This window comes from Trichosurus vulpecula, chromosome 4 (genome assembly GCF_011100635.1).
Source record: "Trichosurus vulpecula isolate mTriVul1 chromosome 4, mTriVul1.pri, whole genome shotgun sequence".
Taxonomy (NCBI): Eukaryota; Metazoa; Chordata; class Mammalia; order Diprotodontia; family Phalangeridae; genus Trichosurus; species Trichosurus vulpecula.
In genome coordinates, this window is record NC_050576.1 from 208,200,559 (window position 1) to 208,218,505 (window position 17,947).

The following is a 17,947-nucleotide window of genomic DNA, read 5'->3' on the forward strand; positions in this document are numbered from 1 at the left end:
ATGATCTGGAAGTAAAAGTTCTCGGTAAGTTCTACAAGTGTGGCAATAATATTAAGCTATTCTGATGAATGAAATGCTATACCAATAGGGATTATTTACAAGAATGCATGAAGAACTCTATAAATTATTGAAAAGGGGTAAGATGACCCTCAATTTAGACAAATGTAAGGTAATTTTACAGAGAGAAATAATACAAAATATATATTAAGAATATGTTTTCTGAGCTATGGTTTATAATCCAAGAAGAATATCCAAGAAGTCACTGATGACTCAACTGAAAGCATACACTGAATGTGTTGTTATGATCAAAATTCTGGGCATTGTATGAAATACTATTAGATTTTAAACAGAACTTTAGCTTATCTTCATACAGGTAAACCTTTACAAAGAAATCTCAGATGTAAGAAATGCAAATTTACAAAAAGGATAGATTGGGATATGATTTGTTTGCATCATGAAACTTATCTATATTTGGCACTCTTTTAAGTAGCAACTCAATAAGTGCAATTAACATTTTGGTTTAAAATTGCTCTATGAATATAAGTGTTTTCAGGAATGTCTCTCTTGCACAAAGCAAGGTACAGCTATTAAAAATGTAGTGTACCTGCAGTGAACGTAGAACAAAATTAGAAGAGACCAAGAAAAAAGTAATTAAAATGATCCAGAAGAAGAAGAAATAATTTTCATATGGGGACAGAAGACCACCAAATTGGAATTCTTTGGTTTAGAAAGATATAAGCTGATTGAAGACCTATCAAACATGAAGGGTACAGAAGGTGTTTTCCACTAAAGTCTTACTCTGGTGCCTCATTTCAGTGTGAAGGAGATCTTCGATTTTGGCAAATCCTACCAACCTAGAAGGGCTTCCAATGAAATAAACTAGCAGTGATTGTATGGTTTATTTTTTGTTTGTTTGTTTGTTTTAAATCTGAGGGCCAGACTGGCAAAGTGCTGAAAAACTCATTATGAGAAGTTTAGTCATTGGATGATAAAATCTTTTGGCCTCAGTACCTCATGAAAAGCATGGAGGCATTTTAATCTATGTTGGTGGAGAGAGTAGCCCACCTGATGAATTCATGCATCTTTTGAAATATCTATGTATGGGTAAGAGGAATGCAGACATGGCTTCTAAATTATAGAACAATAGAATTAGGGAGTTACTTTCTGAAACTTGAAAAGGTTTGTTTTAAGATGAACATGACAATTCTATTTTGCCTGACAAGTAGTAAATATGTGGAGTCATTTTGGATTAGATGATCTCCAACGTCCCTTCTGGCCCTAAATTTGTGAGTCAATGATCTCCAAGAGGTTTTAGCAGGAGTAGTATTTTTCAGCAATTTTTAACATTGGCTTTTAAAATTTTTGAGTTCCAAATTCTTTCCCTCTCTCCCTTCCCTCCTCCCATTGAGAAGGCAAGCAATTTGATATAGATTACACATGTGTAATCAGTCGTGCAAAGTATATTTCCATGTTAGCCATATTTTGAAAGAAAACACATCCAAAAACCCAAGAAAAATAAAGAAAGTAAAGAAAAAGTCTACCTTGATCTGTATTCAGACTACATCAATTCTTTCTCTGCAGATAGACAGCATTTTTCATTATAAGTCCTTCAGAATTGTCTTGGATCATTGTATTCCTGAGAATAGCTAAGTCATTTACATCACAATCATATACAACTTGTTTAGCCATTCCCTAATTGATAGACATCCCCTCAATGTCCAATTCTTTAATGTAAATTAAATTAAAAGCATGTCATGTATATTTTGTTCATTTAGGGGGGGCACTAACTTTGAAGTTTGGAAACCTTGTTGCCGAATCCTCAAAACACAACATGGGGAAAATACAACTTTGTTTAGTCTGCCTATCTCTTAGGTCACCTCTAAATTATATTATTTATATTTCAAGTTTTTAGTTAGCATATGCTATGTGATCATGAAACACTATTCACTTTTCTTTCAGAATCAGAAATATTCGAAAAGAATATAAAGGGAAGCCTGAAAAAGTAGAAGCTTTGAAAGGTAAAGAGCAAAATTTCATTATTTTTAATGTTATATTAACAATTGATTGATTTTAGTTAGGACTCAAAAGAAGCCATGGAGGTCAATAATTGGAATGGAGGAGGGGGAGCATTCCAGGTATGAGGAACAGCTAGAGAGAATGCCTAGAACTAAGAGATGAAGTGTCTTATTTTTGCAACAGCTGGAAGGTCAGTGTCACTGGACTGAAGAGTATGTGTTAGGGAGTAAGGTGTCAGCTTTTTAACAGTGGAGTGATGCGATCAGACCTCTGTTTTAGGAATATTAGTTTGGCAGCTATGTCTGTAGGATAAATTAGAGTGGGGGCATGGAAGAGTGGTGTCAACCAGACAGAACCAGCCTCTAACCTGTGGGTGGCCAGAGCAGGTTAGAGACAGGAGAGTCAGGAATCAAAGAGAAATTTAACTTCAAAGCTAGGGAAATGGCTTGCAAGCAAGGGCATATGTTCTGGAGCTCTGCCCCTAGTAGGGGGGCGGACCTGAGGCGCTGCGGGGTGGCCTCAGTACTAATACCAATGGTTGCACAGTGAGCTGTAGCCCTGACAATGAGGAGTGACAGTGACAATGTCACAAGTTTGATCTATAGTAGGGCTTTGTGATTGGAACATGGGTACAGCAGGTGCTTGTCCGAGCTCAGTGAACACCTGGTGCTGGTCAAAGCAATACAATAATTATATGATTTTGCCAGAGGGTGATATCGTTCAGAGGGTGAGCGCAAAGGATTGTTGTTAATGCCAAGCTTGGGGCACAGCCTGCTTGTTAGGCCTTAGCTCTGGAAAATTACTGGATTACGAGACTGGTGTGAGGGATAGGAAAGAAATGAGGATGGTAACGACATGAGTTTAAAATATGAAACATAAAGCTCTGGGATCTTTCAAATATAACTTGTCCAAATACATTTATATTACTGTCACTGTTGACTGGGGCTAGGCCAAGGGGCTAGGGATCCCTTATAATTAAATGGTCCTGACTACAGGCTCAGGTGAGTATTGGGGTCAGTGTTGTGGGAGTCTGACCTCTAAAGACAGGAGTCAAGATCTTTTCCTTGTCTTGGGGTCTTCACACCTAAATTCTAGTTATTTATACCCTTACAGCAAGAGCCCTGGGGAATGTCACTTAAAACTTACATTTGGCTTATGTCAAGGGCATTCCAAAAAGAGAGTATACAAATATTCAATGTACAATGTAGATTAAGTATGGGGCAGCTGAAACTTAAATGGCTCATTAAATAATGAGAAGACAGGATGCATTGGAAAAGACCTTGATGTTGGGAAAGACTGAAAGCAACGGGAAAAGGGGATGGTAGAGGATGAGATGGATAGATAGTGTCTTGGAAACAACAAACATGAACTTGGACAGACTTTGAAAGACAGTGGAGGATAGAAGGGAGGAAAGGTTGAACATGAATGACTGAATAATAAATTGATTTCTTCCTCACAGAAGATATAATTAAAAATATAAAAGACTACTAAGTATACATTGACTAAGTCATTATTTAAAAACCAATTATTACCACGATGAGAATAGCTAGCATTTAAATAGTGCTTTAAGGTTCAGAAATCCTTTACAAATATTATCCTATCATATACTCACAACAGCCCTTGAAGGTGGATATTATTAGTATCCCCATTTTAATGATAAGGAAACTGAAACAGATAGAGGGGTTGTGGTTTACCCAGGGTCACACAGCTAGTAAGTATCTGAGCGCAGATTTGAACACAGGTCTTTCAGCCTCTAGGTTTAGTGCTCAGATATTAAAACATAAAACATTCTGAGGGATTGCTAAATAACCATTTCATCTTCACCTTGTTTCTGCCTTGTCCAAACAATACCTTCAAAGTTTATATCTTCTGGCAAGCAAGAGCATTACTTTAATACTTACTCTTGTTTATGGTCATCTTCTCCTCCAAGAAGAAAGTAGTTGTAGAAAACTTCCCCTGCTGCCAATCAGTTCTGAACATGGGACCTAAGAGCTTCCAACATCTCAAACACAGAAAATATATACCCAAGTCTAGAAATACCCATCTCAGGATTACTATCTGATCACCTGTGGAGGCATTTGTGGGTCAAAGGTTCAGGCGCTCAAGCGAAAACTAATTTTCTTATGGCCGTATTTGAGTAGTTGCCATAGCTTCCAGGGAAAAAGAGACCCATCTTCCACACCTCACAGGAGATCTAAGAGAATTCCAAGCCTTCTATACAGTAGAGAGAAAGAAGAGATCGAGAACAGTTGTTTCTTGTGAAAGTCTATTGAATGAATAGCTCTTCTGGACTCAGCGGTCAGTCCTCTTTGATATAGCTAGCACTTCAGGGAGCCAAGAGATTGCTATGCTATCTCAAAGTCCTTCAATACCGAGCACAAGTATCCTCAGAAATGTTGCCCAAAGGACCTCAGTTCAAGGTCCATGCATACTCCTTGGGATGAGCTCTAACTTTATTCTGTTGTTAAAAAACAAAACAAAACAAAATAAAAAAATGAGAACATCAGAGAAACACCAAGTCAGTTTAGTTTGTCATATTCCAAATTCTTTTATCTCCCTTTTCTTCCACGGTATCCCCACATCCATCCCACCCCCCATGCTCAAGCCATGCCTGGTGGCCTGGAAGACACAGAATTCTATGTCTAGTTCTAATATCTTCAGATAAAAGGTAGATTCTTCCTGTTTTAATTTCAGGTTTACTACTAGATATCTATGAAGGCCAGATCACTGCAATACTTGGTCACAGTGGAGCTGGAAAATCAACCCTGTTAAATATTCTTAGTGGATTGTCTGTTCCGACTGAAGGTGAGAGCATCATTTCACAAAGGCAGATTGATTGACAAATCAAGACATCATGCAGGATCCAGTAGATAGCATTCTCCCAGAGTAGATACTTGCCAGAATATATTAGAAATTTCTCTAAGCTATACTTTTGCTGAATTATGCTATCTTCCAATGGAAAAAAAGTGTTTGTTATTTAACAATTCCATGAGGATGGCTATCTTCAGTCAGTGGGTATTTCTGTGAAAATCAACATTTGCATAAATACTATTTTTGTCAATGATGTAATTATCAGTATTTGTAAAATTACCCATTTAAAAATCTATTATTTTTATTTATTATTATTTTTCATTATATTTTAATAACAATATATTTTAGAAATTGATACATAATTTTCACTTGATAATGGTCTAAACAAAAGTATAGACAAAGGTAAAGAATATGTTGTCACCCAGCTATTAACTTGCTTTTAACTTCTGATTTTAGGCTCAGTTACAATCTATAATAATAGACTAAACTTTATCCAGTACGTTTTCACCTAGGTATTAAATTGTTCTGACTTTTGTTTTTAGGTTCAGCTACCATCTATAATAATAAACTCTCTGAAATGACTGACTTGGAAAAAATAAGGAAGATCATTGGTGTTTGTCCACAATGCAATGTTCAACTTGACTTTCTTACTGCAAGAGAAAACCTCAGACTATTCGCTAAAATAAAAGGGATTCATCCACAGAAGGTGGAGGAAGAGGTAGATGAGGATGAGAGAACTGACTTAGATGCAGGCTTATTTTTTGACTTATTTCTGTTCTATTATTTAAAAGCTATTAAATGTACAAAATTTAGAAAGGGAAATCCTAGGAAAGTTCCCTTACATATAATGAATAGCAAATAAAAGTCATTTACCTAAAGCATTTTGGGTTTTTGAATTTAATATCCTCTCTTGGTTAGGTACAGCTAATTTTAACACAGCTGGAAATGAAAAATATTCAAGATACCCTTGCAATAAATTTAAGTGGTGGACAAAAAAGAAAGCTATCTTTTGGGATTGCCATTTTAGGAGATCCTCAGGTAAGTGGTACTGAACTCTCAAGTATCTAAGGCTGTACTTGAAACTGTTAGTAATAATTGATGATTTTTTTTTGTGATTAGAAATAATCAAAGAGAGAATAAATAGCACAATTGAATGTATGGTTTTTAAATTCCCAGCATCTCCTCTCTGCCCCCTCCCCACCCAAAATCTCTGAGGACTGATAGGAAGTTTAAAAATACACATTTTAAGGATTTCTGAAAGAACTTACATATAGAATGAAAAGTACGGTGGCTTACTCTGTAGTTGGCATTTAACATGTGTGAGACTAATTTAAATATTTACATGAAGATCCTTTTACATGTGTTCGTTAAATAATCTAATAATAATTTAATACATTTTAGAAATTGATACATCATTTTCACTTGATTATGGTCTAAACAAAAGTTTAAACAAAGGTTTTTGCTACAGGTTTTGCTGTTAGATGAACCAACTGCTGGGTTGGATCCCTTTTCACGGCATCAAGTATGGAATCTTCTAAAGGAAAGGAAATCAGACCGCGTGATCCTCTTCAGTACCCAGTTCATGGATGAGGCTGATCTGCTTGCTGGCAAGTCTTGGTTTCCTTTCACTATTATAATCAGGAATTGGACCCATCAAAGAATGACAGGCGTTACCTAAGCCTCTGTCTATGCTGGCGAACAAAATGAAAGGGAGCAAGAGAGTCTTGCTTTCAGTCCATTTATATATTTTCAGTCATCACAGTATTTTTACTAACAGTAATATTTGACTCCCACTAGTGAAGAAATTTGATTCCCACCTCCCAGAGAGACTACTCCCAGAAAGTAATCATATTGAAGCATCCAGATAGTACTGAAGCATATTCAGTTGAGAAATGAAGATATTTCACAAGTATCCAAAGAAGAGAGCACGGCAAGGTTGAATATATTTTTCCTTAAACAGTGTTCCAAGTGGTAAGAAGGACATGCCCAAGTTTGGAATGTTTCACCTTAACTGGGTTCTAGGTTTCACTCTATGTTTTAAACTTTAAACTGTAATCAATGTGTTAAATGTAGAGGGACTATTATTTTTTGGATCTTTGAATTACCTCTGGACTAACCCATGGAGTGAAAGAACCCTCTAACTTAGATCTCATTTGCTTCTTTTTGCTCAGATCGGAAAGTGTTTATATCCAGTGGGAGGTTGAAGTGTGCAGGCTCTTCATTGTTTCTGAAGAGGAAATGGGGGATTGGATATCATTTAAGGTACAACGCTTATGAGAAGTGTGGGTTCAAATCTGATGTAATCATATGTAGGCAGGTATTTGATGGATTTTTAAAAAAAGACATAAATTAGAAATGAGAGACTCTTTTTGAACCATGACATACATAGCTTTTAACAAAATAGATTTTTATTGATATCTTCAATTTTTCAATCAGCTAAATTTCCCCTCTGTATTCTGCCTCTCCCTCCAGAAAGCCATCCCTTAGAACAATTTTAAAAAGTGAGAAAAAGAAAAAAATAAAGCCAATCAATCCATTACAAAATTTTTTTGATTATAGTCACTATTTCATACACCTGGTCCCTCCCATCACTATAAAGAAATGGAAGAGATGTCTTTGTATAACTCTTCTTTGGGGCCAAGGTTGTTCTTTGTAATTTTTTCACATTAATTTTTGAGTTATTTATTTTTTAAAGAGCATTTTGTAATTGAATCTATACAAGTATTGCATGTATTTTTACTATGTTCACTCTCAAAATTACATGCACTTGTAGTTACTTTGAGTGGGATTTCTCTATTAGTGATTTTTAAATGCTGCAGTTATATAGAATATAGAAATGATGCCAGTGTTATAAGTTTATTTTGTAGCCTGACTTTATTGAAAGTATTAATTACCTTAGTTATTTTCTTCCATGATTCTCTAGGATTTTACAATTAAATCATTGTTTTATAAGCAATCTTTTAAGTTATCTGCTCTTTGTTCATCTGTGCACACATAATTTCTTGCTCTTGTCTTATTGCTATTGCTAGCATTTCTAGAACTAAATAGAAACAATAGCTGAGTGAATGGGCATCCTTGATTTACTCCCATATGTATTTGCAAAAATTCTGGTAAATACCTATTCATATGATGCTTACTTTGGGTTAAAGATGGATACTTTTTATGATATCAAAAAAAGATATTAATATTCCTATGCTATATAGATTTTTTAAAAAAATTTAATATTTTGTTAAAGGCTCTTTATATGTTCATTGAGATAATCATGTAGTTTGGGGTGTTTTTGGTTTTAATAATTATGTTGATTGTTTTCCTAAAGTTGAAACATCCTTGCATACCACTGGTACAAATGCAACAGAAGCAACTGAATAATTTCTTGGATAAATTGCTTTGATCTCTAAGAGAATTTCATTTAAAAATTTGACTTGAGTAATGACACACCTATAGTTCTCTTTCTTTGCTTTATTCTTCTCTGATTTATACATTAGAGTTATACTTGTCTCATAAAAGAAGTCCAGTTGAGTGTTCTTGGAATTTGAGAATAATGTGAATAGTATTAGTATTAATCATTAATCATTTTTAAAAGATTAATGGAATTCTCCTATAAACTCATCAGAAATATGAAATTTTTTAGCTAGTTGTATTTCTTCTCAGATTTAAGATCTCTTTGGTGTTCTTTTAGGATTCTTTATTACATTTTTAAAGGTAATCCTTTGTTTTACATTTTCAGATTTGTTGGCATATAATTCTGTATGTTAAGTTCTAATAGTTGTTTTTATTTCTTTTGGTTTACCTTATCTAGATCTTGCCCACTTACTACTTCTTTCTGTTGTGCTTTACTTTTTAAAGAAAATCAGTTCATCAAAGAGATAATAATGATAGAAGCATTTCCCCATGGTAGAAATTTCCATGTGTCCCAAATTGGTGGTCTCATCCCTTCTTCATGTTCACTTTGTTTCCCATGTGCCATGATGCGTCTTTTCTTTTGGATACACAGCCCTCTCAGAAGTGGTTCTCTGGGCACCTTTTCTTTCTTCTTGTTTCAATTGCTCTTTTTGTCACCTCACCCATTCTTCTCATGTCCCTATTCTTGCAATGAAATTTTAGGAGTTATTTTCCTTACTTTCCTTACCCATGGACTTGATTAGGATGCCTCATACATTCTCCTCTATCCACTACCTTCCCTTTCTTTTTCTATGCACCCTTCCACTTTGCAAATTAATGCCATCAAAACACTGATTCATCTATGGGGGTGGAGGTTATAGTTTAGATCCTTTTGTCCATGATGCTTCAGGCTTGCTCCTCCCCTGTCCTGTTTTCTTCTTTAAACTCTCCTTTTATCTTTATTCCTTTGCAAACTTGGAGAAACAAATCTTTGAAGATTTCCATTAATTTCTTTTAAAACACATAGGAGTCTTTAACTTTCCAATTTCTAGAAATGGGAGTAATTTATTTTATTTCTTGTACTTTTCTTGATAGTTATATTTAAATAAGTTGAATAATCTGATCACATTTGAGTCCCCCCCCTTCTCCCCCCCAAGAAGCTTCGACTGCTTCTCTTTGAACAAATGGTCATAATTTTTTTCTTTATAAGTACATATTTTTAGGGTATGTTCTTTGAGGTTGCATCTTGAGCTTCTTTGCTTTTTGTAATATGTCATTCTATTCACTTCAATTGAATTTTCTTCCGTTTGAAATATTTGTTGCCTTTAACCTCCCCTCCACCCATTATTCTTCTATTACTTATTTTCTGACTTTTCTTAATAGTATGTTTACCCTTGGCCTTGACCATAAACTGTCTCAGTCTCATTGAGGGATTTACTTTTCACTAGCATTGGTCCTTGTTCTAAATAACTTCCAGGTTGACCAGACTGGCCCCAGCTGGATTTCAGTCTCTTTTCCTTAAGACCTATGCAGTCACACACACTGGCCTCCAATCCTAGTTGTTTAATTCTCTGGTGTGCCTGAATCAGCATCTGCTGCTTTTTTAAGGGTTGGGTGAGTCTTCTAGTCAGAGCTTCTCAATTCTTATATTACTATTATTTTGCCAAGGAGAATGACCCTTGGGCTTAAAAGGTCCCAACGAAAATAAGGAATAGGTATCTAAGATAACAGTATCAATAATAACTAATATCTTTATAGCTTCAATTAGGTGCTATTGTAATCATTTTACAGATAAGGAAACTGAGATTGAAAGCACATAAGTGATTTTCCCAGAGTCACACAACTAGTAAGTGTCTGAAGAAGGATTTGAATTCAGGTCTTCCTGGCACCAAGTCCAGCACTCTACCTACTTCACTGCCTAGGTGCCTCCATGATAAAGTGGGAAATAATTAGAGAACACCTATTGGTCTTGCAGGAGTTCCCATTTTATTGAAAAAATATATACTTTTTCTTGATCCATTGTCAATGACTTTTGAAAGATTCTGGAGAATGGGAAAGAAAAGTGGAAGGCCGTAGTCTTGGAGAAAATTAAATTTCCCACTGTTCCAATTTTTTAAGAAGGAAGAGAATAGAGTATGACATTCATGGGTAATTGGATTTGACTTTAGTTCTAGAAAAAATTTCAGAACGTATTATTCAAGGGATGGTTAGTGATCATAAATAGCAAGCGTGACTTTGTAAAAAATATGACAGATTAACCTAATTTCCTTTTTAAAAATATACTTATTAGATAAAAGGAATGCAGTAGATATCTAGATTTTAGTAAAGCATTTTAATAAAGTCTTTCATCTGTTTTGTAGAAGTGATAGATATGGCATAGAAATTTACACAGAACTAAAGTGGATAAGGACGAGAGTATAAAAAACAATTTATTGCCATATCACATTGAGATTGGGACAGAATTCATGACTAGAGAAGTGATCATCCCACTTTTCTACCCCCTAGACAGGCAATATCTGGAGTATTTTGTTCAAGGTGCCACATTTTAGGGGCTGACATTGATAAATTCTTAAGTATCCAGAGGAGGGGTATTAAAATGCTGAAGGATCATATCATATGAAGATTTGTTGAAGTTAAGTAGGAATGTTTAAGCAGAAAAGAAATGTGGGGAGAAAATAATAGTGGTCTTCAAACATATACAATGGAAGAAGGACTAGACTTTTTCTGCATGGCCTTCCTTATAAATGGAAGACCTATAGAGGTGTAGGTACATTGTCTCTGCCAATCGATGATAAACTTTTTCCAGGCAAAAATTGTTTTCTACTTCCTTTGTAGTTTCAAATGCTTAGTAAACTAATATGCACATACTATATATTTAATTCAATTCATTAACACTAAATGCCACTGCGCTCAATAAAGGCATCTTAATAGTAGTAACATTGATGAAAATTTGCAAATGACATATATATATATATATATATATATATATATATATATATGTTGCTACTTTTCCCCTCTGATATCAGCTTGCATAGGAATGAGATATGTGATCCAGAAAGAATAACATCGCTTGTCAAACACCACATCCCTGATGCCAAATTAGCAGCCGAGAGTGAAGAAAAACTTGTGTATACATTACCTTTGGAAAGGACAAATAAATTTCCAGGTAATTTACTATATGGATATAAGAAAATGAAAATAAAAAATTATCAATACTAATCTAATAATTCCTGACATTTTATAGGTTTGGTTTTACAAGGCACATGAAACCGGTTACTTACTAGAATTACTATGCATTAAATTCAGACAATCTGGCACTAGATGAGAAGAGGAGCATGAGTGATGACATCCATGGTCCATATACCAAAGGTTCTCAGAGATGTGGTTATACAAATATGTGAAGAACTAATTTTGGCAGTGTGGGGAGCTCCTGATGAGAAGACTCCCTCTACCTTCACAGATCACAACTTATCTATTATTTAGTAGAGAAGTCCTAGTGAGTTGTTGGAGGCCAATGGAGTTTAAATGGTATGCCTAGGATCACAAGCTAGTAAGTGACAGAAGCAGACTTGGAACTTGAGTCTAGAACTATGTGCTTGATGCCGTGCTGAGTCTGAAGGGCCTTGGTAGACTTGGTTAACTGAGAAAACATATTAGCATACTTCCGTACTTAATTATACTTTTATTTTGAGAATAGAACTTTTATTAGAAGAACAAAACACAAATATTAGCTAATGGATAATTAGGAAAATTTTAAATGTGATAGACAATTTAGAGCAAAATTTAAAAGTTAACTACAACTATATCCTACACTTATGGTCATTTTTGTTATTAATGTAAAGTAGATGTCAATAAAATCAGCTTTAGTCATTGATGAATCTTAATCCTTTTCCTTAAACTGCTTTAAAGAAAGTCATTTAATGCTTCCTTTCACCTGTAGTACCTTAATACCCAATCATAATACAAAGTTCTCCTGTTCATTGACATGGATTAATTTTTGTTCATTGAAATTAATGTTTCCCTTTGGGTTTTTTTAAAATACCTTTACCTACCTACCTTAGAGGGTTATCCTAGGGACTATTTCATGCCAATGCTAGGAAAGATGTTATGTTATTTTTGCTAAATTTCTGTTCAGGGAAGCACAAAGAAAAAGAATGATCACAGTCTCATATACTCTGTGTGCTTTACTTTTATCTTTATCTTTATTTTTTGGAGAGGGGAAGGAAGGGCAATTGAGGTTAAGTGACTTGCCCAAGGTCACACAGCTAGTAAGTGTGTCAAGTATCTGAGGCCAGATTTGAACTCAGGTCTTCCTGACTCACCGTGCCACCTAGCTGCCCAATGTGTGCTTTCTTTTTGACTATCCTTATCTACACTAGAGATTTTTCTCTCCCTGATGACTCACATTATTTTCCCTTTTTGATGTTAAAAATTCAAGTTGCTTCTAATTTGTCATAATTACCCACCAACTATTATTAAACTAAAACTAAATACCTCTGTTCTTCAGGTATGTTTTTTTCTTATTTGTGCTTAATTTCAGAGAATTCTTGGTTTTTATCTGATGATTTTTAAAATTAGTTTTTATACTTTGTTTTTACACAATAGACACCTCCCAGCAGACACTCAAACAATTTCCCTCTCTTTTAACATAGAGTTCTTTCCCAAAAACAATTAAGGAAAGTTCCAAAAAGCTGATTGTGATTTGGACTGATAGACAGGTACTTAATCTTTAATTTAAATGGAATCTAAAAAGGATTTAAAATGAGAAACAACTTTTTCAAGTGAGAAAATAAATGTTTAGTATCTGAACCTCTGAATAGAGATTGACAATAACATAAATGATTTGAAGGATAAAATTACTTCATTTGAAAAGACTGCATTGAATGAATGTTTTCATTTCATTTCAGATTATCACATTATTTCAAATCGTTCTATGCTATATATTTTTGAAAAGAGTAGTATTTATTATCAGACAATGCTTGATTTTGTTATTTTTTTTAAAAAATCTGTAATTGTTTAGACCTTTACAGTGATCTGGATAACTGTTCTGACCAAGGGATTGTGAACTATGGTGTTTCTGTGACAACTTTGAATGAAGTATTCCTACAGCTAGAAGGAAAAACAAGTGAAGAATCAGGTAAAACAAAAAGAATTTCAGTATCCTCTGGAAAAATTAGTAAGGAGGATAAGTATAATCTATCGTACATAAATTTCTTGGCAGAATTCTGCCTAGAGCACATACTATTTCCCAAATATTGTTGGGCACTTTGGGAAGTAGTATAGTTGTTTTTGAACTGGATCTACGCAAAATTTTAGGTCAGGTCATTGTCCCTGGTATTATTCTCTCTCTTCTTTGAATGACTTGCTCCTGTTCTGAATGTCTTCCTCTGACACACAATGTCCTCTTGACTTTTAGGGCTGCTCATTCGATGTTCCAGTCTCTCCTTTACTCCATAGCTGTCATGTCATAAAAAATCTAGTATCAATAACAGATATTTCAATATTAAGGATGCCAAAGACATTTGAATTTTAATGTGGGGTATAAGGTAATAACTTTACAGGAGGAATCACTAATTGTATTTTAGGCATCAGTGACAGAGGAGAGCAATGAGGAAGAGGAATCATTTTAATATTCTTTTAAAAATTATACAATAGTAAAAATTAAAAATAGCCAACATTTGTCACACTCTGAGATTTGCAAAGTGCTCTCTATACATGAAGTCATTTTATCTTCTTGGCCCTGGGAATTAGGTGCTATTATTATCTTCATTTTACAAATGTGAAAGTTGAGTCACATAGAGAATAAGTGACTTGTCCATGTTCTTGCTGTCTGAAGGAGGATTTGAATTTGGTCTTTATGACATTAGGTTGAGCCCCTATACAGCATACCATCTAACTCCCATTGCCACTATTGTGTCTTAGTCTAACTCTAATCATGATATTGCTTTTTGAAATCAATCAATCATAATTAGTAACTATGTGCCGTCTGCTATACTAGGTGCTGGGATACAAATACAAGCATGAAGTGTCCCTTGTCCTCAAAGATCATACATTATACTGGGGGATAGAACATGTTAACAAATGATTAAGTATAGAGTACATACATCTAACACTGAGAGCATCTGCATTCAGGCCCACAAAACTGGGGGTGATATGCCACTGCTTGTCCTTATAAGGGGACCTAGGTATGCAGTTTGGACTGATTTTAGTCGTAAGCTCCCTATTTTCACTGTCTTTAATTAAATCTTCTATTCTGGCATCCTTAGGCCAGTTTTATTCATAGTAAGTTAGGTTATAGGTCTAGGACCATAGGTATAGGGCCACCCAAAAAAGAGGAACTCAATGTGCAATATAAATTAGGTATGGGGCAGGTAACTTATTACTGCTCACAAAAGAAATACTAAATACAGGATAGTTAGAAGCACACTATATCAGTAAGGCAAGATCCATGACCTGGAGGATGACCATGAACATGCCTGTATGGTTTAGAATTGCAAAGTATGAAAAACTCTCTAGGTAGAAGGCAGAGGAAGTATAACATTTATTTGGGCTCCAAAGAATCAGATCCCAGAACCAGTAATTCCAATTTGGTATAGCAATAATTGTATTCCAAAACCAGTAAGCCCCTGTCAATGTAGCAACAAGGAGATTAAAACACAGTATTACAGCAAAGAGCCAAGTCATCCTGTAAACTTCCCATAAGCAATCACTCAGGAATCCTAGCTGTTTGCTTGCCTACGTCCTCTCGCCCTCAGCCCTCTGGTCTGCAGCTCTCTGGTCTCCACTCTCCCCTCAGCACTCTCTTCTGCAGCTCGGTGGACTTGGAGTTCTAACTCCTTCTTGTTGGGCTGAATTCTGAAGTCTACCTTCTCTTCTGACTTCTGAATTCTCAGTTCCGATAGCCACCTTCTGGGTGTATATGTGCTTTTTAGGGCCGGAGGGCTTCACGACCAATAGGCAAAAGAGTGTGGGAAAGACCTTCAATCACTGATTGGCGTCACAAAGCTATGGGCCTACCTCTCTTAACTGGCCCTACCTGAGGCCTACTGAATAGGTGGGAAAGATCTTCACTCACATTATCACCACACACACTTTTGACAACAGGAAACAAAACATGATTCAGTGACTTATAACTACTGTTAAAGATGGCTAAGAGGATGATACTTAAGCTATATTAGAAGATAAAGCGTCTTGTAGGACTGCTAATTAGGGATCTTACATTTCATCCCAGGTTGATACTGTCCAAACAACTGCCAGTTTATATCTGCTTCTAAAATGGTCAGGCTTAGGTCAATCTTCTTAGTGGATGAACTCTTAGATTCAGAAGATACCTCTACTGTCAGTGACTACAGCTCTGATGTTACATTCAAAAATCTCCAGATCCTTCTAACTCACAGAGTCACCTGAAAGCCTGGACATACCCATCTTAAGGTGGCTGCTCAGTCACCTACTTAGGAAAGGAAACACAAAATGGATAAATACAACTAGGGGTCCAGATATAGGCTAACTCAAAGGAGTTTCATTATCTTAGTTGTTTGATCATAGCATCCATGATACTGGGATATATCTAGAATCAAAGCCAAAGAGGATAAGATGGAAGTTGTCTCTTTTTCTGACACCACATCCAATCCTTTGACATTGTCACAGTGGATGAGGAAGATCAAGGGACAACTCAAGCATGCCATACTGAAACACCAAGTCCTCTAAGTACTGGGCCATTTCATGGCTAAAAGCAGACCTCAAATTTCTCATATAGCTCACCAGAACCAGGAAGGGCTAGTCTGATATTGGTCCTTCTTACATGCAAAATATATACAAAGTTATTTCATAGGGCAATAACAACTGGAAAAATCAGGAAACACTTTTGAAGGGAGTTCATTGTTCCAAGAAGCAAGGTAAGGGTCAAGAGCATTGCAGACATTGAAGACAGCCTTTGAAATGGCACAAATACATTTGTTTTATTTGTAGAATACCCTTTAAATTTAATGTAATCCAAATTATCGACTTTACACTTAACTTTGCCTCTATCTCTTGTTTATTCATAAATTGTTTGTCTGTCCACAAGTCTGCTAAGTAATATGTTCCATGTTCTAACTTTCCTGTAATATTTCTCTTTATATCCAGGTCATGTATCCATTTTGACTTTATCTTGGTAAATGGTGTAAGATATTGATCCATGCTTAGTTTCTGCCATACTTCTTTCCAGTTTTCCCAACAATTTTTTTTTTTACCAAAGAATGAATTCTTTGTGAAGTCTTTACACTTGCTAAATACAAGGTTACTATATTTATTTGCTTCTACAAGTTGTATGTCTTCTCTCTTCCATTGGTCTAACTTTCTATTTCTTAGCCAGTACAAATACAGGGGATAGAATTCTATGTATAAGGAACAGGATTCTCCTCATCTACTATTTCAGTAATCCTGTCAGCAAAGAAAATGAGGGCAGCCTGGCATGACTTGTTCCTGTGCAGCAATGCTGAGCCTTTGTAATCACTGTTTCTCTTTCGGGCTTTTCCTCAGCCTTCTTCTTAATGATACCTTCTAGAATTTTCCCCAGAATCAAAGTTAAACCCTGTTCCTTTCATTTATTTGAAGATGGGGACATTTGCCCTTCTCCGATCAGTTATGTTTCTCTCATTTTTCATTATCTTTCAAATATCACTGAAAGTGGCTCAGCAATCACATCTTCCAATTCTTTCAGGACCTAATGATGTCATTCATCTGGGCCAGGCAACTTGAATTCATCTAGGGCAGCTTACTTCTCTTTGTCATGTTATGTTTGTCATATTTTGTCATTTTGTCATTTCCAGTGTCAAAGTCATTCTCCCTTGCAGAGGAATAAGAATTGAGAAATTCTGCATTCTCTCTCAAATAAGTGAAAGGAACAGCTATCACCATCCCATCTACCCTAAGTAAATTTGTACTTCTATTTTCTTCTTTTTTTTCCTCCCATGATATCTATACAAGGAGGCAAATAAACAAATAAACAACAAATTTTGACAGTCTAACCCCATTCTAAGCTACAAAAGAGACATATGCTGGCAGGGTCAATTCATCCCCACTACTTCAACCATTCCTTAGAACCTGGGGAAGATAGACCAGGACCATGAGCTCAAGAGCTCCAGGAGAGGTCTTGCTTCTAGCCTGGCCCCCAAAGCCATCAGCAAGACAAGGCCCTTTGTGAAAAAGGGACCTACTCTCCCACTACCACCAGTACCAGCTGCCATTGATAGTCCAATTACCTCTGATAGGTAATCTTAAGATCCATAGGAAAAGCAATACTTCTCTCCCTTTACCCTGATGACTGAACCTTGTTGACAGCCTGGCCTCTATGGCCATCACCCAAGGAAGCAATTCTTGAGAACATTTAACCTGTCAATTGCCTCTAAAGATCCTGCAGCTTCTATCTCCCCAGTAGCTACAATGACTGGAGATCTGGAAGAGATAGCAGAATCTCATCCCAGAATACATGGCACTTGGGGCCAAAGTTTGGCGCATTTTGGTTCAATGTCAGATATAGACATCGTTTTATCAATCTAAAGATGTATTACCATCTATTTTGCTAGTATACCCTAAAGACCATGGGGTCTTTCCTTCTTACTTGCAGCTTCTATATGCATCGTTTCTCTTTATTATTATGTGAGTTCCTTCAGATTGGAGAAATGCTTTTCTATTGATATCCCCAACACTTAGCACAGTGTTTTGCATATAGTAAGTACATATAATGCTTTTTTTCATT

General features: G+C 35.7%; 1 protein-coding gene across 1 annotated transcript in view; it reads left to right on the forward strand.

Moving 5' to 3' along the window:
• LOC118848058 (ATP-binding cassette sub-family A member 10-like) overlaps positions 1-17,947 on the forward strand; it is a 118,390-nt gene that overhangs the window by 38,985 nt on the left and 61,458 nt on the right. The window contains exons 11-18 of the mRNA XM_036756797.1: positions 1,960-2,018; positions 4,711-4,821; positions 5,370-5,545; positions 5,746-5,865; positions 6,296-6,434; positions 6,999-7,089; positions 11,235-11,374; positions 13,229-13,345. Of these exons, the coding sequence (XP_036612692.1) occupies positions 1,960-2,018; positions 4,711-4,821; positions 5,370-5,545; positions 5,746-5,865; positions 6,296-6,434; positions 6,999-7,089; positions 11,235-11,374; positions 13,229-13,345 (953 nt within the window). The remainder of the gene's footprint in view (positions 1-1,959; positions 2,019-4,710; positions 4,822-5,369; positions 5,546-5,745; positions 5,866-6,295; positions 6,435-6,998; positions 7,090-11,234; positions 11,375-13,228; positions 13,346-17,947) is intronic.